The sequence below is a fragment of the Heterocephalus glaber genome, unplaced genomic scaffold (assembly GCF_053883595.1).
Source record: "Heterocephalus glaber isolate CG9 unplaced genomic scaffold, H.glaber_assembly_v1.0 deba00000347, whole genome shotgun sequence".
In the NCBI taxonomy this organism is placed as follows: Eukaryota; Metazoa; Chordata; class Mammalia; order Rodentia; family Bathyergidae; genus Heterocephalus; species Heterocephalus glaber.
The window spans coordinates 53800635-53827013 of record NW_028258143.1 but is presented as its reverse complement, the minus strand read 5'-3'; the positions used below and the strand labels follow the sequence as shown (position 1 = coordinate 53827013).

At 36.7% G+C, this 26379-nt stretch overlaps 2 protein-coding genes across 3 annotated transcripts in view; one reads left to right on the top strand and one right to left on the bottom strand.

Moving 5' to 3' along the window:
- The window catches only part of Scrn3 (secernin 3), a 52015-nt gene extending 50537 nt beyond the window's left edge, over positions 1 to 1478 (bottom strand). For both annotated transcript variants that reach the window (XM_004857696.3, XM_004857697.3), the window contains exon 1: positions 1363 to 1478. The gene's annotated coding sequence lies outside the window, so the exon portion shown is untranslated. The remainder of the gene's footprint in view (positions 1 to 1362) is intronic.
- Positions 1448 to 26376, top strand: Cirsr (corepressor of RBPJ and splicing regulator). The gene is made up of 10 exons (XM_004857698.3): positions 1448 to 1643; positions 2244 to 2338; positions 5363 to 5436; positions 6020 to 6030; positions 6117 to 6181; positions 6671 to 6719; positions 7554 to 7671; positions 22854 to 22960; positions 23896 to 23981; positions 25561 to 26376. Exons 1-10 carry the CDS (start codon positions 1572 to 1574, stop codon positions 26237 to 26239), a joined length of 1356 nt encoding a protein of 451 aa, XP_004857755.1. The 5' UTR covers positions 1448 to 1571; the 3' UTR covers positions 26240 to 26376.
- The last annotated feature ends 3 nt before the right edge of the window (positions 26377 to 26379 follow it).

Here is a 26379-nt window from a genome sequence, read left to right as displayed (position 1 = left end):
AAAATTTCCAAGTGGAAGTTCACATATTTAACTTGTAAATCCTGATTGTAGAATATAATATCTAGATTATGTTTCCATTTGTAATTTAGAAAATCTAAAATAGTTTTAGAACATCTATACTTTTACTTTGCTTTAAGAATAGACACATTGCTTTAGTTTCCTCCTTTCCTTTATTTTGTAATGTCCAAACATTAGAGTGGCTTTATACAGGCAGTTATTAACAATTTAAAAACAAAACTTACATCTAATGAATGTTTCATTAAAAGGAAAACAAAACAATTCAAGAAATAAACAACTTTAGTCTGAAAATTTCTAAAAGTTTTCTCTTCTCAAGGAGAGAGATCACCACTGTTTTCTGTCCTTTTCTTGTGTATTGCAACTGTTTTTTCAGATCTCCTTCCATTTGCGTTTCAGTTAGTTCTACCACTACATAACCTTAGCATGCTACATAATCCCTTCCTCCATGCTGCCAGTCTGATCAGTAAAATACGTACTAATGTGATTGTTAAGAGAATTCGACAAGACACACTTTGAACAATTTTACATAGCAGCTGAACATAGTACAGCTTCACGTGAACGCTGTTACTGTTATTTGCCAGAAAAGTAAATGTCTGCCCCCCACCCCTACTAGAGATTGAACTCGAGCTTCAGGGCTTTCCCATTTTTTAAATTCCCAGTTTTTCAAAAAAGAATATATATTTTTAAAATTTTGAGACAAGGTCTCTCCAAGTTACCCACACTGGGCTCCAATTTGTGATCCTCCTGCCTCAGCCTCCCAGAGTGCTGGGCTTACAGGTGTGTGCCATTACACCTGGCCAATAGGCTTCTATACCACTCAGTTGACTCTCAACCCTAAAAGGCTTATTATTAACATCACCACCCCCCACGTATACATTCTGGAGTCCCAAGGGCCACCAAAGTTGCACTAGGTGATCTCAGCTAGCAGGAGTCGTCCGGAAGCTAAGGAAACTTGTCGCCTAGTTAAATACCCCTTATCCCAACAAGAGGCGAAGTTTTTCCTCTAAAGCGTATTCATCATTCAACATTTATCGAACATCTTTCATGCCCCAGTGACCCTGCACTGGAAGTAACTAAAAACAAAAGAGCCGCCGCACTTGTGGAGCTGGCATTTTATTTTATACACTTCAGTTCGAGGGCGCTCAGAAATTGCACTCTGAACCTCACAAACGCAGTTCGATTAGAGTAAGGATTATCTCCACAAAACAGGCGCAGACAAGTTTTTGCAACTCGAGCCAGCGTTATGAGAAAGTAACGGGTTGTGCTCTGGCAATGAGGCCCCGCAGCTGATCTCCTGGGTTCGTTCGCCAGCAATGAAACCCCTGCCCCGCGCCCACCCCTCACCTGGTCTCCAAGCTACTTGAAGTGACCGCAAGAAGGAGGGGTAGATGAGGGGGGAGGGGGGCGTGAGGGAGGTGCCACGTCCGGAAGTTGTCACTTTTGACCCCGGAAGTTCCCCCGTCGCCCCTGGAGGCTCACTTCCGGTTAGGCGGCAGAGTTTGTTTACGTTTCACACAGATCTAGGCGTTCCCTTCTGCAGCTGGGATTCCAAGATGGGGAAGTCCTTCGCCAACTTCATGTGCAAAAAGGACTTTCATCCTGCCTCCAAATCTAATATCAAGAAAGTGAGTGAAGGGACCGGAGAGGGATGTGGGCCACGGTCGCTAAGTTCCCAGAGCTGCTGGAACGGAGATGTTGCTGTAGCCGGGGCTCCTGGAACCGTCGCCTCTTAGGGCCTAAAGCCCTGGTGCTCTCACCTCTTCACAGTAACCTCTGTAGCTATTGTTTAACCCTAAGGGTTGTACCCCGTGCTAAGAAATTGTAGATTCCTGTAGAGAGATGCTTTTTCTATTCTCTGAAATAATGTTAGAGGTGTGTGTGTTTGTGTGGTATTGGGGATTGAACCCAAGGATTCATGCATACTGAGCTACATCCCTAGCCCTCTCTGAAGTAATGTAGGAACTGGGTACAAGATGCCGTTAAACTATACACACTCAGAGTTTTCTCAAGTTTGGCACTTTCGTCTGAAAGTTCAGCTATTTTTGAATGGCTGATACCAAGGCACAAATCAAATTTGTTTTAGGTGTTATTTTGTAATGATGTCGCTATGAAACAATTAGGTTATATCAAACTGTAAATAATAGTATTTTATATTTTGTAAAAGAAAAGCAAACATCCTACTTAATTTAAATCCAACTTATTTCTATTTTATGTCATTAATGTAGGTATGGATGGCAGAACAGAAAATATCATATGATAAGAAGAAACAAGAAGAATTAATGCAGCAGTATCTTAAAGAACAAGAATCATATGATAACAGGTAAGAAGTGCTACTGCCCCAGTGTTTATAAAATAATCAGTTATTTAAAAATCAGTTATATGAGAGTAATCTTAACCAAATCATTATTTACTCTCATGCTTACAGATAGCTCCTTTATCCAACTCTACCCATAATTCACATTCAGTATCTTCATTGACTTACATAGTCTGAGAGAAGCCCAGCATGGTAGCGTGCATCTGTAGTCCTAGCTGCTCAAGAGGCTGAGTAGGGAGGATTATTTGAACCCAGTAGTTCAAGACTAGCCTGAGCAACACAGTGGGACTCCTCTCTCAAAAACAAACCAAAAAAGTAAATAAACCATGCAGTCTGTGTGCAAGTCCCAAGTTAGAAAAAGCTTTCAGAAAAAAATAAATATCTATACTTGAACTGCTGATACCTCATAGAAAGGAGTTTCTTTAACATACACTCAAATGAGAAAGTGTACGGACACATAGAAGAAGAAAAATGAAGCATCTCTTTTGTCCTGCATGTCATTGTTCTGCTAATAGCAAGATCATGGCAAGAGTTTTTCATTGGTTTCTCCCAGGATGGTACCTGCATTTTAGCTCTTGTCATTTTATATTTGCAAATCTGACATTGAAGCTGGTTTCTCTTGATTAATCAAGTAAATAGTGGTATTTCAGTTACCCAGACTGTGCTCTGAGTAAAGAGCATTTACCATATGAAACTAAAACATCTGTTTATGGACACTTGGGTTACTTGCATACTTTGGCTATTGTGGCCATTGATACAGAGTTTTTGAGACAGGATCTCACTGTGTAGCTCAGGCTGGCCTCAATTGAACTTAAAGGTATTTTCCTGCCTCCGCCTCCCAAGTGCTGGGATTATAGGCATGCACTTCCATGCCCCACTTGATGTAGAGTTATTTGTTCAAGCCCATATTTTCAGTTCCTTTGACTATGTACTTAGGAGTGGAATTGCAGGAGCATGTGATAATCTGTGTTTAGCTTTCTAAGGAATCACAAACTATTTTTCCATTTTCCATTTCATAGACGAGGATTTCAATTTCACTACACCCTTGCAAATATTCATTATGTTCTTTTTGTCTTGTAGTACCCATACTAATAGTGTGAAGTGTTATCTCATTGTGGTTTTGATTTGCATTTCCCTAATATCCAATGATGTTGAGCTTTTCGTGTATTTTATTTTATTTTATTTATTTATTTTGGTACAAGGGATTGAACTCAGGACCTTGCACTTGCCATGCAGGCGTGGCACCGCTGAGCTACATCCCCAGCCCCTCTCATGTATTTTAAATTTTAAAATAGTAGTAACTTAATACAAGACAAAATTTACACACTTGTTTAAAGTGTTAGTTTTTAAGGATGTTTAAAATTTTGGAGCCATCACTATAATCTAATTTCAAAACATTTTCGTCATTTAGAAAAGAAATCTTGTACCTGTTAGCAGTGTCACTCCTCATTCCCCAACCTTGTCCTCCTTGTACCAAGAGTCTCAGTAAGTCATCACCAGGTTACTTTCTATGTCTAAATTTGCCTATTCTGGACATGTCCTACTATTAGATCATGTATTATGTTGTCTTTTGTGACTGGTTTCTTTCACTTAGTATATTTCCATGGTATAACATGTCTCAGGACTTCATTCCTTTTTGTTGTGTTGGATACATATGCCTATATTCTTTTGCTTCATTCTTTGCTTTTTTTATGGTTTCTAGAATCCAGTGGAAATAAGAAGAGAATTTATACTTTATGAGTGCCTTTTTCAAATATAAGAGGAAATGCTAGTTACTCTTTAGCTTCTTCTTTATAATTAGTATACACACTCAAACACACATACTTTTTTTTTTTTCAGTACTGGGTATCGAACCCAGGCCCACTGTACTACTAAGCTATATTCCCAGACCTTTTTATTTTTTGTGACAGAGTCTCATTAAGTTGCCCAAGCTGGCCTCAAACTCTCAACCCTCTTGTGTCAGCCTCATGAGTAGCTGGAATGATGGGTGTATATCACCACACCGAGCTTAACTTTTCTGAATTAAATTTAACTCATTTATTCAGTTTATTGCAAAGCTTTTTTTAAAAAGGCCTAACCTATTTTTTAAATGGAACTCAAATGGAATTTTTTCAATGTTAAACGAAAACTAGAAAAAAATGAGATTTTTGAGGTACAAGAGGGACTAATTCTATCATGTTTAGTAGCCTATTGTAGACTTTCTTTAAACTATTTTTGCTTCATTGGCCTCACTGAAGAATTTGATTCTTTCACTGATTTTTTTTTTGATACTGAGGATTGAATTTAGGGCCCTTGCACTGAACTAAATCTCCAACCCTTTTATATATTTTTTTATTTTTGAGACAGTTTTTCTAAGTCACCAAGTTCCCCAGGCTTAGGCTCAGACTTACAGTACTCCTGCCTCAACCTTCCAAAGTGCTGGGATTATAGGCATGCACCACCGTGCCCAGCTTTCTCACTGACTTTCAGAAGAAATGTCAGACTCATTTTTCAAAACTATTTAATCCCTCACAAGAATAAGTGCTGGGACCATTTAACTTAATCCCAAATTTATGACATGTAAGATTTCAAAGCTGTCACTATACCATTTCAAGGTTAAGAGAAAATCTCTTCAGAGTGACCCATGTCATTTTATCCACATTTTAGAGGAAAAGATTCTCAGAATTACAGGAGGTAGGGCTAGAGATTTAGCTCAGTGGTTTCGCCACCTGCCTCGCAAGCGCAAAGTCCCGAGTTCAATCCCCAGTACCAAAAACAAAACAAAACAAAAGAATTACAGGAGGCAGTGCTACATATTTGATTTCCATTCAGATATTTTAAATGAAGCCAGTGAAGCAGTTTTGAAACTTTATCTCCCTCTGTCTGTCTGTTTTTTGTTTTTTCCTTTTGGTGTAGGGATTGAACCTAGGATCTTGTTCAGGTTAGGCAAGTGCTTTACCACTGAGCTACACTCTCAGCCTGGGACTTGATATCTAACAAAATTTTTTTCTTAATTCCTTTATGTTGTTAACTTTGTCTTATTCCATTTAGATTGCTTATGGGAGATGAACGTGTAAAGAATGGCCTTAATTTCATGTATGAGGCCCCACCAGGAGCTAAAAAGGGTACTGGCCTCATTTCCTTTTAAGTCTTTGTTATAATTAAAGATTGACAACTTCTAAGTAGTAATGTTTAAAAATTGCGTTTCATCTTTGAAAATTGATATCTTGTGAAGATAATAAAAATGCTGTATAATATACTGTAGAATAAATAGTAAAAATATTTTTCTAATGTCATATTTTATGATGCATCTTTGGGGAGGAAAAATCACAAGATCAGTAGAGTTGCATTTATTTTTCCATAATTTGCATATGTATCTTTAGTCCTCAGTGTACTTAGAAAACGTATTTACTGTCGATGAAAAACATAAAAGTTTAAAAATAAGGAATTAGAATACTTATTAAGTACTATCTCCTATTTATATTGTGTTTTATCCTTCAGTGATTTGAATTTTACCTCTGAAAAAAGAAAAGTCATGCCAGTAAATTCTTTTTATCAAATTACAATTAAATAACATGATATTTACATTAGACACTTAATAACTAAATGCTTTTGGAAATATTAAATAGATTTTATATTATAGACCTTTATATTGAAGTTTTTAAATTGTCCTACCTTTCTCCCCCAAACTTTTGATATGCAATCAAGAAAACAAAGAGGTAAAGTACCATTTTCTGTTTGTATTTACTTACAATTGATTGTGATTTTATGGAAAAATTAAAAGAATTTCACTGCATGTTTTTAGAAAGACGAAACAGAAGGAGAGACAGAATACAAATTTGAATGGCAGAAGGGAGCTCCACGTGAAAAGTAAGGATTGGTTTGCTTTTAAGATAAAAAGATACACCATTAAATTTATCTGCAGTCTCATCTTAGGTTGCTGCCTTCATTAAAGAAAGTTAAGAATATTGAAAAGCTAAAAAAAAAAAAGAATACTGAAAAGGTGTTTTTATTGACTATATAATTTTTCATTTTTTTTAAATCACATCAGACTAGACACTTATTTACTGTTGTTTGGAAATAGTAAATAGATTTTACAGTTCTATATATATTTATTGTAGGAGTAGTACATTTCCTAATGTTCTTAGAATTATAAAATGTTTTTCAGAGTAAATGCTGTATAATTTATTAAATTAATAATATTGTATCTGGGGGCTGGGGATTTAGCTCAGTGGTTTCGCCGCCTGCTGCGCAAGCACAAGGACCTGAGTTTGATCCCCGGTACCAAAAATAATAATAATAATAATAATAATAATAATAATATTAATATTGTATCTGTACATTTTCTCTACTTAATAGATATGCCAAAGATGATATGAATATCAGAGATCAGCCCTTTGGTATTCAGGCAAGTGACAGACACATACTTAATTCTTTGAGAATAATTTTTATTTGGTAAATATTTCTTCATACTGTTATCTGAAAGATGTTTAAGATAAAAACAGACAATATGGTTTATATTTGTATCGGATAATTTTAAGAATAAAAAACATTAAATCCAGTAGTCTGACAAAAGATGAGAATCAAACATTTTTTTTGAGAATCAAACTTTTGTAGTAAAGATTTATATTGGTCTCTAGTTTTCAAAGGATTTAGAGAATTAGTTCAGGGTCAAGAAAAGATTAAAACTATTGTATGTTTAGAAAAAGGACAACCTGTCACAAGAGGGCTAAATCCTCATGAAGAAGGTGTTACTGGGACATTGCCTTGCTTACTTATTTATGTATTATCTCTGGCTGCTTTCATACTACAACAGAGTTGAGTAGCTGCGACGGACATGAGCATCTGTCCTGAAAAGCCTAAAATATTTACTATCTGGACATTTATAGAAAAAGTTTACCAGCCTTTGGTTTAGAAATTTGAAACTGTAAAGATTAACTTATGAAAATTAGGGAATACTTCTTTTTTTGATATTTTACCATTGCTTTTTGGATCACACTGTTACATTGCCACCAAGTAAGAGACAGAAAGAAATAGGATTCAGCTTAGCTTTTAGACAGAATTTATAGGAAAAGATTTTAGTGTTTTTATTTAGTTATCAAATATAGAATCTCTATCCCTGAAGATGGTTTGAAACTATGACTAATTTTAACTTAAGTCCTGCCCTGCAAGACATACGGAATTGAACATTGGTTATATTTTTAGTATTTTAGTAACCAAAAGAATGTTCGCTTTTTCTCAGGTTCGAAATGTGAGGTGCATTAAGTGTCATAAATGGGGTCATGTCAACACAGATCGAGAGTGTCCTTTGTTTGGTCTTTCTGGAATCAACGCAAGTTCAGTTCCCACTGATGGCTCAGGTAGGCACTGGACATGATTTATGGGTTTTAGAATTTATACAAACAAGGAAAGATAAAATAACATTTTTCTTTAATCTCTCTGGATATCGTTTTGTTTTGGGGTTTTGGTTTTTTTTGGTACCAGGAGTGGAACTTGGGACCTTGCACTTGTGAAGCAGCCGCCAGAACCACTGAGCTAAATCCCTGGCCCCCTGGGTTTTGTTTTTTTTTTAACAAGGCACATTTCTAGAATATGATCAATAGGAAACTATGTGTTAAATTTGTAATGCTATGAAATAGAATTAAATTTTTCCAAAGACCCTGTGATCTTGATCTCAAAAGTAATATATGTTAAATAAAAGTTATCAGGTTAATATCCTTAAATTAGAAAGGGAAGAAATAGTTAATTCTGATATTTAGATTCTGCAGAATTTAGAAATAGGCTGGACTTAGCTGGGTATGGTGGTGCATGCCTGGAATTATAGTGCTTTGGGAGTCTCAGGCAAGAGAGCACAAGTTGAGCCCGGCCTGGATATAATATTTTGATATTAAATTTATTTTCAGAATAATTAGAACAGCTAAAGAAAGCAAAGAGTAGGCCAGGTATGGTGCTGCATGTTTGTAATCCCAGCACTCAGGAGACTGGGGCAATAAGATCACAAGTTCAAGGCCAGCCTGCCTCAAAAAGCAAGATCTCATCTCAAAAGAGGGAAGAAAAAAGGCAAAGAGTTACTGGAATGGTGTAAAGGCTGTGTTTGTGATGAGTAGCTAGCAGACTGAATTAATTCTCTGCCTTAGTCTTTATAGAATAAAGTATTGGTGAAATTTCTATTCCTACCTTTTCCTTTCAAACTGACAAGATATAAATATGAGGACAAGTAATGGTAAATACACAGGCTATTTGAATTTCCTAAAGCTTATGCTGTATCTTATTTATCTAAGAATTTTTAAGGCATTAAATTGAACTCTGAAACTGTGATTGAAAAAATAAACTGATACCTTTCACCATGTATGATGTACTACATAAGATGAAAGAAGTTACTAATCTATTTCTGATGGACCGTCATAATTGAGAATGAGCAACTTAAGCTGTTTGTAAGAATAGCTGAAGATTTGGGGTGATAGTAACTTTTTCTGTTTAACTTGTATTTTACTTACTATAAAGTGAAATTTATCATATGGGAATAATCATGGCTATGTACTAATGATTTAGTCACAAAAGATTATGAGAGATACTAAATATCTGTGAAATTATGGACTAGTGATACAACATAATACTGTACTATGTAGCAATTAAAATGATATGAAGATAGCAGTGATCTGGACATTATTTCCAACGTTTAGTCAAATTTTAATACTAAGGTATAGAACAGTTACATTTGTGTTTATTTTTGTATCTGTTGGTAGATGTGTAGATAGAGAAAGATACTTTCAGAAAAAGGATTAGAAAAAGACCAAAGTATTAACAGTGGTTATGTTTGAATGGATAGGTTTCATCTTTTTGCTTATCTGTATTTCCAGCAGTGAAGGAAAATTACATTTATAAGTTTTTAAGTGAATACTAGAATTAAAAATTATACATAGAAATAAAATATTTTAAAGTGTATTGCTCAGTTAATGCCTTTGAAGTTTGACTTGAATTTAATAGTAGTACTTTACTAAACTAATAGAAACTCTTAAAGATTTCTCAAAAACAAAATCAAAACTCTACTATCTCAAATAGGAAAGCAAATAATAATGATGCTGTATTCTGAACTTGAATGCAATGAAAAATAAACTGACCAATTTCTTTATCCACTTGCTGATTCAAGCTAAAAAAAGTCTTTTCATTTAAAAAAAAATCACCTAGTGAATAATGCCTCACCAGTGAATAGAGATTATTTTTGCAATAAGGCAATTTCAGTAGATGTGGTTATCATGGGATAATCACACCCCTGGGGTACAGCCTTGTGCCTGTAATCTCCCAGGAGTGTAATTATCTCATGATAACTGCACCCCCTGGTGTTACATTATTTCTATTATGAAATTCTTAGTTTAGTATATAAAGTAACTTACTTTGATCACTGGAAACTGCAAGGTACTGTTAGAATGTTCCAGCTGTGAGGTTTACAGGGACCAGCTATAAGATTTACTTCTCCTTTACAAAGTTAAATTAGGCAATCAAAATGCTTCTTTGGGCTAAGCTGGTTCAGAATATCTTTTCTACTGATAAGATCATCTTAACTTTATGAGTTTTCATCCACTCCAGATATGTCTAAATTATCTGTAAAACTTGTGAGCTTCAGTGGTTACTGAATTTTGTAAAATGTTTTTATTCTACAATATAAGTAAATGGCTTGCCTACTTGCCTTTTATATATACTCTAAAGCCCTAATTTTTACTACTGTCTCCTAACATCTGTTAGTTGTGTTTTTAATGTACATTAAAATTAAACATCTTTCCTTAATCCATAGTGAGATACTTAAATAGAGCAAGTTTTTTAGCAGCTTCATTATGCTATAATATACATACATATTATACATACATACAGTTTACCTGTCTTAATATATTTAGAATTGTACATCTATTAACAGCCAATTTTAGAACATTTTTATTAACCCAGAAAGAAATCCCATCCCCCTTAGCCCTCACCCTTCCAGTTTCCAGCTGCAGACAACCACTAATCTACTTTCTGTCTACAGGTTTGCCTGTTCTGGACATTCCATTCTTTTATGAAATGTGTTTTCTTACTATGCTGAAATACTCAGACATGTACACACAGCAGAGTGAATCGTTTCATAATAATTTAAAATTATAGCCCACAAGGATATAAGTTTATATACAGGTACCTATAAAACAGATTAATATATCAGGTTGTCTACAAAAAAATTTAAAGCAAAACTCTATTAAACTCCTCTTTTTCCTAGATAAGACTTTGTACATCTTTTCATGTTTCAGTTCCAGTTAGCTCTCTTCAGAAAGCAAACAAGTAGCTAAATAATCAGTCTGCAGGAGAGCTAGACCTGGAGTTGCTGAAGCACTTCTGGTAGATAGTGCCAGCCCCACTTCAGCCTGCTTCTCTACCACCCATCATGCCCACCACTTAGCTCAGCCTCTACCAGCACTGAAAGTGGATGAGCCAGCCCTGAAACCCTGATACTGGTCTGCCAGAGTGCACTGGTTAGAAGCACTCAACTGATGCTGCTTTTGTAAATGTAATTTGTGATTGTGAGGCTTTTCTTCTTCAGCCTGATGATGTGATAAATTATATTAACTGATTTTCAAATTGTCAAACCAACCTTGTATGTATGAATGCAATCCTACTTGCTCGTGGGATATAATTTCTTTATATACAATGTTGTATTCAACTTGCTAATATTTCATTAAGGGTGTTTACATCTATGTACATGAGAGATTCTGGTCTATAATTTTCTTGTATTGTCTGTGTTTGGTTTTAGTACAGTATTAGAATAATGTTTCGTAGGATGAGTTAGAGAATATTCTCTCTGCTATTTTCTAGATGTTACAGACTATTAATATAATTTCTTTAAATGTTTGATAGTATTGACCATCTGGGCCTGAAGCTTTGTATTTTGAAAAGTTTTTGTTGATTGACTTTCTTTAATAGAGGCTTATTCAAATTATTTCTCTTTGTTTTGAGTTTTGGTAAATGTCTTTCAAGGAATTGGCCCATTTCATTTAAGTAAAATTCAAGGGCATAGAGTTGTGTGTTATATGTCCTTGCTGCCTGTCTGCTGTCCATAGGCTCCATAATGATGGTCGGTCTTCTGTTTATGGCATTTATGTCCTCTCTCTAATTTGTGTCCTCTCTCTTTCCTTGGTTAGCCCGGCTGGAGCTGTATCGGTTTTGCTGAGTTTTAAAGAACCAGCTTTCACTGTAGTTGATTTTTCTGTCTTATTTTTCTGTTTTTATTATTTTCTTTTTTGAACTTAATTTACTCTTCCTTTTTGCTTCCCTAATTTGAAATATTAAATAATTGGGGGGGAGGGTGTTTGTTTCCTGTGACGCTGGTGACCCAAGTCAGGGCCTCAAGCATGCTAGGCAAGCGCTTACCTCTGAGCTATACCCCCGACCCTAGAAATTGATTATAAATTTTTTCTTATGCATGAATTCAATGCTACAAATTTCTCTCAACACGTTACTTCTTTATACTACAAAGTTTAATAGATTTTTATTGTATTTTTAAATACTTATTAATATTACATGATTATGGGGTTTATTTGGGGAAGTTGGGACATGCTTTTAACATATCTTAATCAATTCCAATCTCCTTTCTTCTCTTTCTTCCCTTCTCCTGCTTATCCCCTTCCCCATCTCCCCACTATGGAAATCAGTGTGAAGATTCCCCAAAAGACTAAACATAGAAATATCATTTGCATCATAGGCATAGACCCGAAAGAATTAAGGACAGTATACTATAGTGATACATGCATACCCATGTGTACAGAAGCACAGAAGGATTTGGCGAAATGATTTCTGACACCACCCAGAGTTAGGCCATGCTTCACAGGTTAACATCCCTTCAAAAGACTGCCCTCACTTTGGACACCAGCTCCTAGCTTGGGGCTTCCCAGACACTAACCAAACTTGGTCAAACTCAAGGCTTCCCTTTACTCCCTCAAGTTTGGTAAATCACTAGACTGACTCATGGAACTCAGGAAAGCACTATACTTAGGATTATAGTTTTATTATACCAACAAGGATACATACAAGTTAGGACTAGCCAAAAGAAGAGATGTATAGGACAGGGCTGGGGATTTAGCTCAGTGGTTCCGGCGCCTGCCTCACAAGCACAAGATCCTGAGTTCGATCCCCAGTACCAAAAAAAAAAAAGATGTATAGGACGGAGTCTGGGAAGTTCCCAAAAACACAACTTCTGGTGTTTTCTCCCCGTGGTGTCCAGACCCGTCACCCTCTTTGTGTATCAATACATAACAATATGCACAGAACATTACTAACCAGGAAAACTTGCCCACGCTGACCAAAGTTTTGCTTGGGGCTTAATTACATAGGGATGAATGATTGAATCATTGGCCACATGACTGAACTCAATCTCTAACCCTTCTCCACTCCCCAGAGAGCTGGCATCACCTGGCTCAAACCTCATTCTCTAATTATGATCACATGGTTTGTCTTTGTGGCATGGCCCGCCACTACCTTGAGTCATCTCCTTGGCATAAACTATGTCAGAGCTACAAGTCACCTCAGTACACTGTTGCCCACAGTAAATAACAGATACTCCCATCACTTGAGAAATTGCAGGGAGTTAGAGGCCTTCTTGGAACTAGGGACAGAGGCCAGCCAAATTCATTCTTATACAGCAGTTGTATTTTCATTTTTACTTCAAAATACTTCTTACTTTCTCCTGAGACTTATTTGGGATATTTTTTATTTATAGGTATGTTTATTAATCTCTAAATATTTTGGTATTTTCCAGCTTTCTGTTACTGATTTCTAGTTTGATTACAGTGTAGTCTGAGAGCGTGTGGTATATGATTTCTTTTATTTTACATTTCGTAAGGTGTACTATATGACCAGAATTTGGTGTGTGTTTCATACGAATTTGGTGAGGAAAATGTATATTCTGCTGTTGTTAGATGGTGAATTACATTAATGTCAATTAATCCATTTGATGGATCAATTTATTATATCCTGATTTTCTGCTCGCTGGGTCTATCACTGACAGAAGGATGTTGAAGTCATCAACTGTAATAGTGAGTTTGCCTGTTTCGAAACCACATTATCAGTTTTTGCCTCATATATTTTGATGCTGTGTTGATAATCACATAAATGTCTAAGAGACATATGTCTTAGAGACGTATTTGTCTTAGAGAATTGATCCCTCTACTGTGATGCAGTACCTCTCTTTAGTCTTAATAATCATCCTTGCTCTGAAATCTGCTAGTGTGAAATTAAATAGACTCTCCAGCTGTGTTTGGTTACTGTTAGCATGATATATCTTTTGCCATTCTTTTACTTTTTGTTGTTGTGCCAGTGGTGCTGGAGATTGAACTCAGCCTCACACATGGTAGGCAAGTGCTTTTTCCCTGAGGTAAACCCTCAGTCCCATCATTTTACCTTCATTCTGTTTGAGTCTTTATCGTTAAATCCAATTTCTCATAAATAACATGTAGTTTAAGTTTAATCATGTTTTTAATCCATTGCAATAGTCTTTGCCTTTTAATTGGTATGTTAAGAGCATTCATATTAAAAGTGATGATTGCTCAGCACTCAGGAAGCTGAGACAGGAGGATCACTATGAATTTGAGGCCAGCCTGGGTTACATAGTGAGTTCAAGACCAGCCTGAACTGCATAGTGAGAAACCCTGTCTGAAAACCTAAATAATAAATAAATAAATGTGATTGATATAAACAACTAGGTACCGTATTTATAATTGTTTTCTATTCATTGTTTCATTTTTGTCTCTTTTTCTGCTTCTCCTGGCTTTAATTGAGCATTTTATGATTTCATTTTTTTGTATTGTCAACATTTCAGTTTTACTTTTTAAAAAAATTTTTTCAGTAGTTGTCTCATAATTCACATTATACATTTACAGTTAATCTAAGACCATTTTTAGATATCACTGTACAACTTCATGAGCTAAAACAAGTCACCTGGGCTGGGGTGCTGAATTGTAGCTCAGTGTGTAGCACTTGCTTAGTATGCATGAGGCCCTTAGTTTGATCGCCAAGCCAGACACACACACACACACACACCCTAATTCCTGTTTTGTATCCATCCCTTATAACATTGCTGTCATAATTTTATTTATCTATAACCTATAATCATCAACTATATTGTTGCTGTCATTTGAATGAAAGGGAAAACTGTTGTCTTTTAGGTCAGTTAAGAATGTGAAGGGCTGGGGATTTAGCTCAGTGGTTCTGCTTCCTGCCTCCCAAACGCAAGGTCCTGAGTTTGATCCCCGGTACCCAAAAAAAAAAAAAAAGAATGTGAGGGCCAAGATGAAGCTCAGTGATACCCCACCTGCCTGGTAACCACAGGGTCCTGAGTTCAGTCTCTCCCGTACTTGGGGTGGGGGGCGGGGGAGAACATGAAAGCCAAGCATGGTGGTGTACACCTATAATCCTAGTACTTTAGAGACTGGGGGGAATGTTACCACAAGTTGAGACCAGCCTGGGGTACATAGTTAGTTCAAGGCCAGCCTGCAGTACAAAGTGAGACCATGTCTTAAAAAAAAAAAAAAAAAACATGAAAAATGGGCTGAGGGTACCTCAGTGGTTGCGCACTTGCCTAACATGCATGAAGACCTGGGTTCAGTCCCTAACACTACAAAAAGAAGAAAGAAAGAAATTTTTCATTTACTTTTTTCTATTTTCACAGTGTTAGAGATTGAGCCCAGAGCCTTCCTACTGAGCTCTGTCCCCAGCCTTTTTTTTCTTTCTTTTTTTAAATTCTTACTTTTGAGACGGGGTCTGACCAAGTCACTGAGTTGCCCAGGTAACTTGTGATTCTCCTGCCTCAGCCTTCCAGAGTGCTGGGATGAGAAGTATGTGCCACCACACCTGGTTCATTTATTCTTTGTTGAAAGCTCTTTCTTTATATAGATCTGAGTTCCTGACCTGTCTCTGAAAAACTTAACATTTTTTGTAACAGAGGTCTACTGCCAGGCAAGAAATTCCTCAAAAAAAATTTTTTTTCTTTTGGTCTGAGAAGGTCTCTTTATTCTTCCTTCACTTTTTAATTTTTTTTATTTATTTATTTATTTATTTTTGAGACAGGGTCTCGCCATGTAGTTCAGGCCAGTCTTGAACTCACTTTGTAGCCCAGGCTGGCCTCGAACTTATGGCAGCACTCCCGCCTCAGCCTCCCAAGTGCTAGGATCACAGACATGCGCCACTACACGTGGCTCTTCCTTCACTTTTGAAGGTTAATTTTATCAGATACTGAATTCTGCATTGGTAGAATTCTTTCAATACTTTTCAATTCTTTCAATACCTTTGTCAATTCTTGGTTTTCATTTTTGGTGTGTGTCTGTGCGTGTGCTCGTGCACCTGCTGAACTTTGAACCCGTGTACTCTACCCCACAGGGCCACCCTACCAGCCCTCCGCTTTCTGCTTGCTTGCAAGGTTTCTTAAGAGAACTCCTGTACTGTAATTCTCATCCATGTTTCTTTCCAGGTGAAGTGGTTTTTCCTCTTCATCTTTCAAGACTTTCTCGTCTTTGATTTTCTGCAGTTTGACTGTGACAAGCTTAGGTGTAGGCTTTTGGTATTTATCCCCTTTGGTGTTCTCTGAGCTCTGGACCTGTGGTTGGTATATATCATTCGTTTTGGGAAATTTCAGTCATTCTGATTTCAAATATTTCTTCTTTCTCTTTTACCTGTCCTCCTTGTACTCCTCTACCATACATATTTATGCCTTTTGTAATTGTTCTACAGCTCTTGGAAATTCTTTTTTCTCTTTAGTTTTGGGAGTCTTTTTTTTTTCTTTTGGTGATGCTAGGGATTGAACCCAGGGCCTCATGCTGAGCACACACTATATCCCTAAGTTACACCCCCAGACCTTTCTGTTAACATAGCTTAAAGCTCTCTGATTCTTTCTGATGAGCCCATCAAAGGCATTCTTCATTTCTCTTAATATTATTTCTAGCATTTCTTTTTGATTCTTAAGAGTTGCAGCTCTCTGCTTATCTTATGCAATTGTTCTTACATGTTGTCCACTTTCCGTTGCTGGGACAAAATACCTGACAGACATCTTAAAGGAGGAGAGGTTTATTTTGGCTCTTGGTTACTGTCCATGGTTGGCTGGCTCCAGGGCAGGAGCAGCGCGGCAGATGAAAAGCTGCTCATGTCATAATGGCCAGGAAGTAGAGAGAAGGGAGGAACCAGGGAGGAAGCTGAGCTACATGCTACATCTCATGCCCTTTGATTTTTTATATTAAGACAGGATCTCGCCAGGGATTTAGCTCAGTGGTTTCGCCACCTGCTGCGCAAGCGCAAGGACCCAAGTTCGATCCCTGGTACAAAAAAAAAAAAAAAAAAAAAAGACAGGCTCATTGAGTTGCCCAGGCCAGCCTCAAACTTACGATCCTACAGGTATGTGCCACCCAGCTTTCCTTACAGTTTTTTTTTCCTTGTAATTTTTTATGGAAAACAAAACGTGGTGTATCTGAGAAAAAGAACTGATGTAAATAGGCCTCTAATGTGAGGTTTTATGTTATCTAAATGCTTAGAGTTAGGCAGGATGTACTGTTCACTGTAGCTGTAGCTGTAGCTGTTAAGGCTAGAATTTCCTGTAGTGTCCTTGTTTTCTTTAGGTTTCCTGAGAGACTCCTCCTTTAACACTTCGTCTGACCCTGGCCTTTCTTTCAGTTGTAATCCCCTGATATTATACAGGATGGTAAGATGTGAGAGAAGGAAAAGAATTCCGTAGTCCCATGATTAAGTCTCAGTTTTGTTGGTCCATGCCACTGGCTGTAACCTTCCAATCGCTTCTTGGCATTTTCCCCACACCTGTCAGCTTTATTTTCCCATGTGGATTAGGCTCTAGCAAAATAGCCTCCTTTGAGAGTAGGCCTTGAATAAGGATAACAGAGCACCCTGAGCATATTTCAGAATGGTAACTTCCACTGGGGTAAGGGAAGCATAAGGAGATCGTTCTTCAGTCTTCACAGTGAGAACCTGGTGGGGCTGCTGGAAGTGAGGCTCATGAAAGTGGGGGGTCTCCCTGAGGCTGGGTCCTAGGACTTTTCTCTCTCCAGCTGATCCCTGCTCAGGCTGCAGTTGTTAGGGGGCAGCTCTGTAAGAATTCTCACCTGCTGCCATCTCCACCAGTGGTCTCTGATACCAGTGAGTGAGAATTCTGTTTCACCTCTCCAGTTTTCAGGGCAGCATTTTGTCCTGCAAACTCAAATCTCTGATAGAGCTAAGAGTTGATCCCCGCTCCAGCATTTTCTTCTTGTGAGGATGGAAGGACATTGAAGCTGGGTTTTTGTGTTTGCTGTTGTTTTGTGTTACTGTGAATTAAGCCCAGGAAGCACTGACTTATCTCCTCAGCCTTTTTAATAAATTTTACTTTGAGACAGTCTTGCGAAATTGCCCAGGCTAACCTTGAATTTGTGATTCTTCCACCTCAGCCTCCTGAACATCTATAACTGCAAGGGTGTACCACTACACCCCTCCTCAAACTCTTTATATATATTGGACTGATACTCAGAACTTGGAAGAACAACATAAAAAGTAAACTTCAAATTCAAAATAGTGTCACTAGATATACTAGACACATGCCAAATTGCATTTTCTTTTTATTACATTAAGTCTGAGTTCCAGACATACCACAAATAGCTAAGATGATGATAGGTACCTAGTGTTTTAAGTATCTCTACCTTGTTTATATCCTAGCTTTTAGTGTGTTCAAATACTATGAAAATGAATAGTTTAAATTAAAGAATCTCTTGGTTTGCTTTGTTTTTTGTGGTGCTGGGATGAAACCCAGGATCTCACACAGTAGGCACTATCCTGTTGAGCTCCATCCCCAGCCCTAAGGAAAGTCTTACCGTAACTTGTTGGAAACATTAGTGTACCAGTGCTCTTTTCCTTGCTTAATTTTCCCTCAATTTAATTTTTCTCAAAGAATGTTGTGCTGAGCTATAGTACTGACAGCAGGCTCCTGCAGTAAGAGCTCCCACATTCTGCCCTCAGGCTCACCATCATGGCCATTCACATTTGAAGGCATTTTTGTGGCTTGGGAACATGTTTGGGAAATTTACTAAAATACTTGTCTAGTTATAAGTTTTGCTAAAAAGATCTAAGAGTATGCCAGAGATACTTTCTATAGAAAGAAAGATGATGAACTCAGGTTCTCTTCTGGCAACCCCACCTAAATCTGTTATGGAGCTCCCATATTCAACTGCTTGAAGAGACTGAATCTTACCAGCATAGCTGCAAAGAAAAGTGAAAACTAAGTTCTCTGATGTTCTAATGAGACAAAATAATAAATGTTCAGTAATACACACAGCTTTTAAAAATCATTTTCCATGTCATATACTAGGGATACATAAGCTCATAGTTAGAATTAGATACAATGAGAGTCTATAGTACCACAGTCACCCAGTAATTATTATTGACTGAAAATATAATGAATAACTTTTTAAAGTAAAATGCAGTGGTCTTAAGTACTGAAAATACCATGTGTAATTTTTTTTAAGTAAAATGCACTGGGTTTGAGTTTGACAAATGTATACAACTGGTAACCAACATCCCTGACAAGACATAGAGCATTGTCCTCACCCTAGAAAATGTCCATCTGCCTCTTTCCAGTCTACCTCCTCCTCTGACAACCACTAGTTTCTAATCCCGGGTTGTGGTGGTTTAGATCTAAAATGTCCCCCCAAAGTCTGACGCCTTTGGAAGGTGACTGGATTATGAGGGCACTCTGCTCAGCTTTGGGTCCATCCATTGATGAATTCATCACTGAATGTGCTGGTTGGTGGTGGGGTCACTGGGGGTGTGACCCAGAAAAGTATATTCTTGTTCCAGTTCCTCCCTTTTTTCTCTGCTTCCTGGCCGCCGTGGGTTGAGCATCTTCCCTCTGCCGTATCCCTCTGCCATCCTTTTTCTGCTTGGGAAAAGTAGACTGAAACTGTGAGCCAAAGTGAGCCTCTCCTCCTTTAAGTTGTGGGTGTTGGGTTTTTGCCCCAGCAATAGGAAAGTAACTAAGACACTGTAGTAGAACTTTATAAATGAAACCGTACAGTATGTTGTCTTTCCTGTCTCACTTCATGTTTTTGAGGTTCATGGATGCAAAGATTTTCAAGAGCACTTATATTCCCATAACTTGTTTAAAATGTGTACTCACTTTTAACATTTTATTTTTTACAACACAAATGATTTTTTTAATCCCCTAGGGTATAAGTTAACTTCATATTTTTCATATGTATTACCACTGAAATATTTGACTTAAATTAAGTTGAAGACATAATCAAATAATTCAAATATATTTATATTCTGTAAGGCAAGATTGTTTTTAATAAGCTAAGTTTTACGAGCATACAGTAAGGACAGATTTGTATTTCCTTGCCTTTTTGTATTTTTAAGACACACAGACTAAAATGAAATGTTTCATTTTCCTGTACATTGTATGTTTCAGTAGAAATCAATTAGCTGTCTTCAGTATGAACTTGGGATAAGGGCAACAAAAACCTTATTGTTTCCAGCCCCCACAAAGATGAACTGGCAGTGTGTTAGAAAAATTCCCAGTATGGAGCAGTTTTATTACAATTCATTACAATTGGTTCTTGCATAACCTTTAGAAAATCATACATAAAACGTTCTCGTCTATATAAATAAAAATCACCCACACACTATATTAATAGCTTTATTCACTTTTTTCCTGGGACTTATGCTTCATGTTCCTACTGTGCCCCTTTTTATAGTCTTTTCTTAAGGACAACTTTGTACACTTTCTTAAAAGCAAAATGGTTATGGTAATACTAGGAATTAAATATAAATGCAAGATAATTCTTGATAATTTCTACTACACACAGATCTCCCTCTTAATAATATACTAGAAGTACCATCCCTAAACTGTCCTTTTTATTTAGTGACAAGGAATACAGAAATACCTTGGTTCAGGAAAGCTTCTGTTCACAGACAATCCGGTTCTCAAATGCATTTGACAAAACCCACATTGGGTGACAAACATAACCGGGCCATCTTCCCCAAAATAGTAAAACAAGTTCATGAACCGAGGTACCACCGTAGTTTGTTCACTAAATGTAGTCACTCTAACCTTAGGAAAGGGAACAGAAAGTTGTACTGTCCTGGAAATGATAATCATAGTTTATTTGTGATAATATTTGGGAGTTAATTTTAGAGGTACTGGGGGCTTAATCCCGGGCTTAGTGCATGCTAGGCATATGTCCTACCACTGAGCTGCACCTCTAGCCCTGGGTTTTTGTTGTTTTGTTTGTAGTGCTAGGAATTAAGTCCAGGGCCTCAGATATGGTGAGGCAAGTGTTCTACCCCTGAGCTACATCCTCAGTCTAGGAGGTTTGTTTTAAAGCACACATTTTAAGGTTATGCTACTGTTAGTGTCTATTGCATACTGTTAGTAGGCAGTAGTTACTGTTAATATGCAATAGGTACATGTTGAAAAAGTTACAAGAACAAAAGTTATAAGAACTCAGCCTTTTTCTTTAGTTAAGAAATGTTTTGGAGCTCTCATGTTTTGTTTTTGATAAGTTTCTTTTAGTTATTTGTTTATTTATTTACTTATTTATTTTTGAGACAGGGTCTCACCATATAGTTCAGACTAGTCTTGAACTCACTGTGTAGCCCAAGCTGGCCTTGAACTCACAGTGATTCTCCTTCCTCAGCTTCCCAAGTGCTGAGATTATAGGCGTGTGCCAACGCACCTGGCTGCTGTCATGTTTCTGAATCTAAACTTTAAAAGACTTTCCATACATTCTCCCCAAGTATGTGGTATAACATACTATGTAAAGTTGTTGACAAGGAAATGTATTTTTGACAATTCGGAAGACACATGTTTTACTTTATAAAAATGTTGTTCCTGTCTGTGAAATTTGAGAAGCCACCAAAGTGAATGTACTGTTACCCACCCACCCCCTTTTTGTTTGCAGTGCTGGGGATCTAAGCTTGGACCCACACATTCTAGGCAAGTGCTCTACCACTGCTCTGCATCCCCAGCCCTGCTGTTCATTTAAAGCTTTTAATTGTATGAGCACTTTTGTGCCACTTAGAGGCAACTAGTACTAATATTTAAAGTTCCGTTTTTCTTTAAAATTTTATTATCAACATCTACAACCAAATGAGTATTAAAGGGTCATTAAAGTTATCCATGGGAATTAAATATAACTTCCCATATTCAAATAATAGGCCGTTTTTCCCCTGTCATTTTAAACATTCAGTTGTTCTTGGTAATACAGTATGAGTAGAATGTTAAAGCCTAGAGAGTCCAGTAAGATAGTAACCTATACCTAAACTTTTCCCATTTTTTTTTCCTACAAGAGGAGGTACTATTGACAGGTGAACAGATTTGAAATGATCACCTTTTGCTTTCCATGGAAACATGTAGGTGAACATGCAAACCAGTAGTAAAAGACCAGCTGGGTGTCGTGGTACTCAGGAGGCTAGCTCAGGAGGATCACCACAAGTTCGAGGCCACATAGCAAGACCCTGTCTCAAGGGGGAAAAATGTAGTAAAAGACCAATAAAGCAAGGAAAAGGCAGTTCTTGAATCAGCACACTAGACAATGTTTCTGAATGCTCCTGTCTCCCGCTCTCCTTTACGAAGTCCTTGTCATAGTAACTGTCTTATTTCTCCTTACAGTACAGATACATGGCTCCGGGTGATTCGTTTATGCTGTGTGGATGATTTAGGCCAGAAACTTTTAAGCAGCTATTATGAAATGTCAGTTAGTTTGCTACCTACAGGGAAAACAAAGTGAAAGAGGAATATTCAAAAGGAGGAATAAGCTTTATGTTTGAGAAAGGGGGGCAGACCTTTAAATATTTTTTTAATCTTTTATTAATCCATATTATGGAACCAGAAAGGTAACTTTGTCAGTTTGAGATTTTGCAAAAGTGGAAACGGCAGCTTGTGAAAAATATAAAATATATACACCTGTAGCCAATCTAAAATTGTTTGTCACCAGCCCCAAACTAATATAGTACTAACTTGAAACTTCAAGATCTAGTAGTGTGTGTGAGTGTGTGTGTGTGTGTGTGTGTGTGTGAGAGTGTGTTTGGTTGCTGATAATGCTAACCATATGGCAGTATATTCAGTACTATATTGGTATTTAATAAACAAAAGTGAGGAATTTTGAATTGAAAACTAGGATAATAAATTGCATATGTATCTTAAAAGTGAATTCCTACTGAGAGAATAACTATTAAAAGTTTAATTTTTTTGTCATTTTGTTTTTATTTTAAACTAAAAACTTCCAGCCAGGTACATCTAAATGTATCTTTTTCAACATGACAAAGTTACATAAGAAGAGAAGCCCCTTGCACGTAAAGAAAAATGCAATTATTTTCTATTCTGAATCTCCAGACTGCTGTTTTAGAAAATCATATCTGATTATTTGCTCAGCAGAAGATTATTGAGTTGATTTAGCTGCGATTTTACTTAACAAAGCTTCAACTGCATTCCTACTGTGGAGTCCGAGAAGGTAGCGAGATAGAAATGATACATTCAAACTGTGATTTTTGTGAACAGGGCCATCAATGCACCCCTCGGAGCTAATAGCGGAGATGAGAAACAGTGGGTTTGCACTGAAACGAAATGTACTGGGGAGAAACTTGACCGCAAATGATCCATCACAGGTAATGATCTTCTTATCAGTAAGCTGAAAATGTCTACAAATCTAAATGTGATTGCTTGTGAATTGATGCTTAATGTTTTCCAATATGCATATATCCATAGGAAAGTAAGATATAGCAAAGAAAATGCCTTAAATGTGTTTTGATTTTCCCTCTTTATTATTTTAACCTAAATGAGAATTGTTTATAAACCTATATTTTAATAAATGAAATGGTTCCTCTCAGTTTATGTGGATAAAATATCTAACTGAACTGATAAGATTATTTTTTTTCCTAACTTATACCTGAAGTGATGTTAAATTGAACCAATAGGAAGTACAGTATATAGAAACTAACTCCTAAAAATTATAGAAAATATTTTAAACTTCTTTATTAAATTGATCATAGCTCCAGAAAATAATTGTTTGAAGGGCAATATTATCATTTATTTGATAACATAGTATTGTAAAGGCCAAAATTATGGATATTTTAACCTCATGATAATTTTCTTTTTTTGTTGTTTTGTTTTGAGGCAGTGTTGGGAATCAAGGCCAGGGCCTTGCACATGCAAGGCAAGTCTTCTGCCACTGAGACTGCCCCCAGTCTCTCATGATATTCTTTGCTGCTTCTATATTTCATTAAATTTAAAATAAAATATTTAATTGGCAAAGATTTAAATTCAAGAGATAGAGAGTAAAAACCTGCTATAAAGATTATATCTGCATTTCTCTATCCTCCTAAAGTTCCCTAATGCTGACATAGCAGTTGTGTTAAGCTTAGATCCACCTTAGCAGGTAGACCACAAAAATGTCTTTTTCAGTTCCTTCCCACCTCCCAATCCAAAATATCAGGTTCATCTACAGTATGTCCCTAATACAAAATTTCTTGTTTATACATTTTTTCCTAACTGATAACTAACTTGTCTAAAATCTAGCAATTGAATGTTTTTGTTGACTCAGGAGTACGTTGCAAGTGAGGGTGAAGAAGATCCAGAAGTTGAATTCTTAAAGTCACTAACAACCAAACAAAAACAGAAACTTCTCAGGTAATTAACATTAAATATACATCTAAACAATTTTTTTTTCCTTTACTTTCATCTTGATATCATACTCAACTCTAACCCTAAGTGCTCTTTATGATTATTTTTGGGGGGGCTGGGGATTGAACCTATGGGCTTTTGGATGCTGGGCAAGGCAAGTGAGCTACAGCTCTAGCCCTCTGAGAGCTCTCAAAGGTATTTAAACCATGCATCACATTTATTGATTTACTGTTCAACTATAATAACACAATTTTGTCCATCTTTTCAGTAACATGAAAATGAATATGATTGTGTACTCAGATTATGCCAAAACCTATTGTGCTTTTTAGGACAATTAATTTGGAAACAGACTTACTTGTACTGAAGGTTTTAATTTTAATAATACATTTTTACATATATATATATATATATCTTTGCACACATACTTTATTCTTAGAAAATATCTTGGCCATGTATTTTTATATTTTGTAAACTTTTATGAGGAATGCTGAAATAATGTTTAAGGTAAATATAAATTTTATTAGACTACCTCTGGATTTAAAAATCCAGGAAATGTCTGCTGAGTCCAATAGAGGGAGCTCGTGATGTTTTCAGCATGTGGAGTTTTGAGAATAATAGCTGGACAGAACCCAATGAAGATGATTTTATTTTAGAGTAATGCAAACATAACATACAGACAAGTTGCTCTTCTGAGAATGTGAAGTAGAAATTCAGAATGCTGTAATTAAATTACCTTTTTTTTTTTGTACCGGTGATTGAACTCCGGTCCTTGCACTTGCGAGGCAGACAGCAGAACCACTGAGCTAAATCTCTGGCCCTGTAATTAAATTACTTATAAAACTAAACAATTGTGGAAACCTAGTATGTGATTATTTTATTTTATATAATCAAAAAGATACCAAAATTTGTAAGTATATTCTCAGAATTTCTGGAGAACGTATTCTTGAATCATTATAATATAATATTTCTATACTTTGTGTGTCTATGTGGCTGGAGATTGAACCTAGGGCTTTCACATTGGGCTATATCCCCAGCCTTTTTTTATTTTTTATTTTGAGACAAGGTCTTGATACATTACTGAGTTGACTAAGCTAGGCTTAAACTTACGATCCTCCTGCCTCAGCCCCCCAGAGTGCTGGGATTACAAGGATGCACCAAGACAGAGACAGTATTTCCAATACTTTAAAATAGCATGAGCACAAAGTGAATTTTTCATGATCATAGGTATGTATGTGAATTTGAATAGATCCAACTGTGTTACACATATTTCACAGGCTTTAGATGAGGATGACCATTTACTTACAGTATGAAATAAATTCAGATTCTGACTTAGTAAGAATTTTTTAAGTCATTACTGTTGATATTATAGTCAGAGAATTAGCTTAAAGCATTTAATTTTTTACCTAAACTCAGCCATATGCATTACTTGAATAATTGGAAAGAAAATGATTTGTCATTTCATAAAGTAAAAAATGTATATATAGTTACCATTTTTAGTCGCTTCTAAGAAAATATAGTTATGGACAATTTTATAGTTGTTGATGAAAAGACTTTCTCACAGTTTGTTACTGTTTCTCAATTACAGGAAATTGGACAGGCTTGAAAAGAAAAATAAGAAAAAGAAAAAAGACAGAAAAAATAAAAAGTTACACAAGGGCAGAAGTAAACACAAAAAACATAAACACAAATCATCCTCTTCCCCCTCTTCCTCCTCTTCTTCCTCTTCCTCCTCTTCCTCCTCTTCCTCTTCTTCCTCTTCCTCTTCAGAGACTTCAGAAAGCAGTAGTGAGAGTGACAATAAAGGAAAGAAAATAGAAAAGAAAAACAAGTGTTTAGGAAGTCACAACAGTGCTTCTGAAGAGAAGTCTAAGAAGAGAAAACTTTCTGAAGAGCCCTCAAGCAGTCACAGTAACAAGGAAATGCCTAGGTTTCTAAAACAAGAGAGTTCTGGGGAGAATAGCAGATGGAGCCGGTCTACTTCTGACCGGAAGTGCAGAAGCCGCCGTCTTTGCCCAGAGAAGGGAGGAGCTGAAAGAAATGAGGGAAGCCGCAGCAGGATCAAGAGGAGAAGAAGCCGGAGCCGGAGTCCTGCTAGTTACAAGCAAAGGGAGCTAAGGAGACAGTCCCAGTGGAGTCCCAGGGAAGGGCGGAATAGAACAAGTGACACCAGGAGCCATGGCTCAGATAGATACAGAGAGAAAGAGCGCACAGAGGGCACTGAGGAGATAAGCGCTGAAGGGACATGGAGAATGAAGCAGAAGTAGGGAGAGAATAAAGAGACCGTGTGTGACAGTTACCTGCAATAAATATATCTCTACTTTTCTTATTGAATACTGTACCTTTAGCAAAGGCTAAAGTATGTACTGCCATCTTTCTAATAAAGCACTATTTTGGTTTCCCATCT

Bases quoted from the DNA above. Each gene is read 5' to 3' on its own strand.
- Cirsr (XM_004857698.3), top strand. From the start codon at position 1,572: ATGGGGAAGTCCTTCGCCAACTTCATGTGCAAAAAGGACTTTCATCCT. The intron at 2,339-5,362 runs GTAAGAAGTGCT...TATTCCATTTAG, and splicing joins CAAGAATCATATGATAACAG to ATTGCTTATGGGAGATGAAC. The intron at 6,182-6,670 runs GTAAGGATTGGT...TCTACTTAATAG, and splicing joins AAGGGAGCTCCACGTGAAAA to ATATGCCAAAGATGATATGA.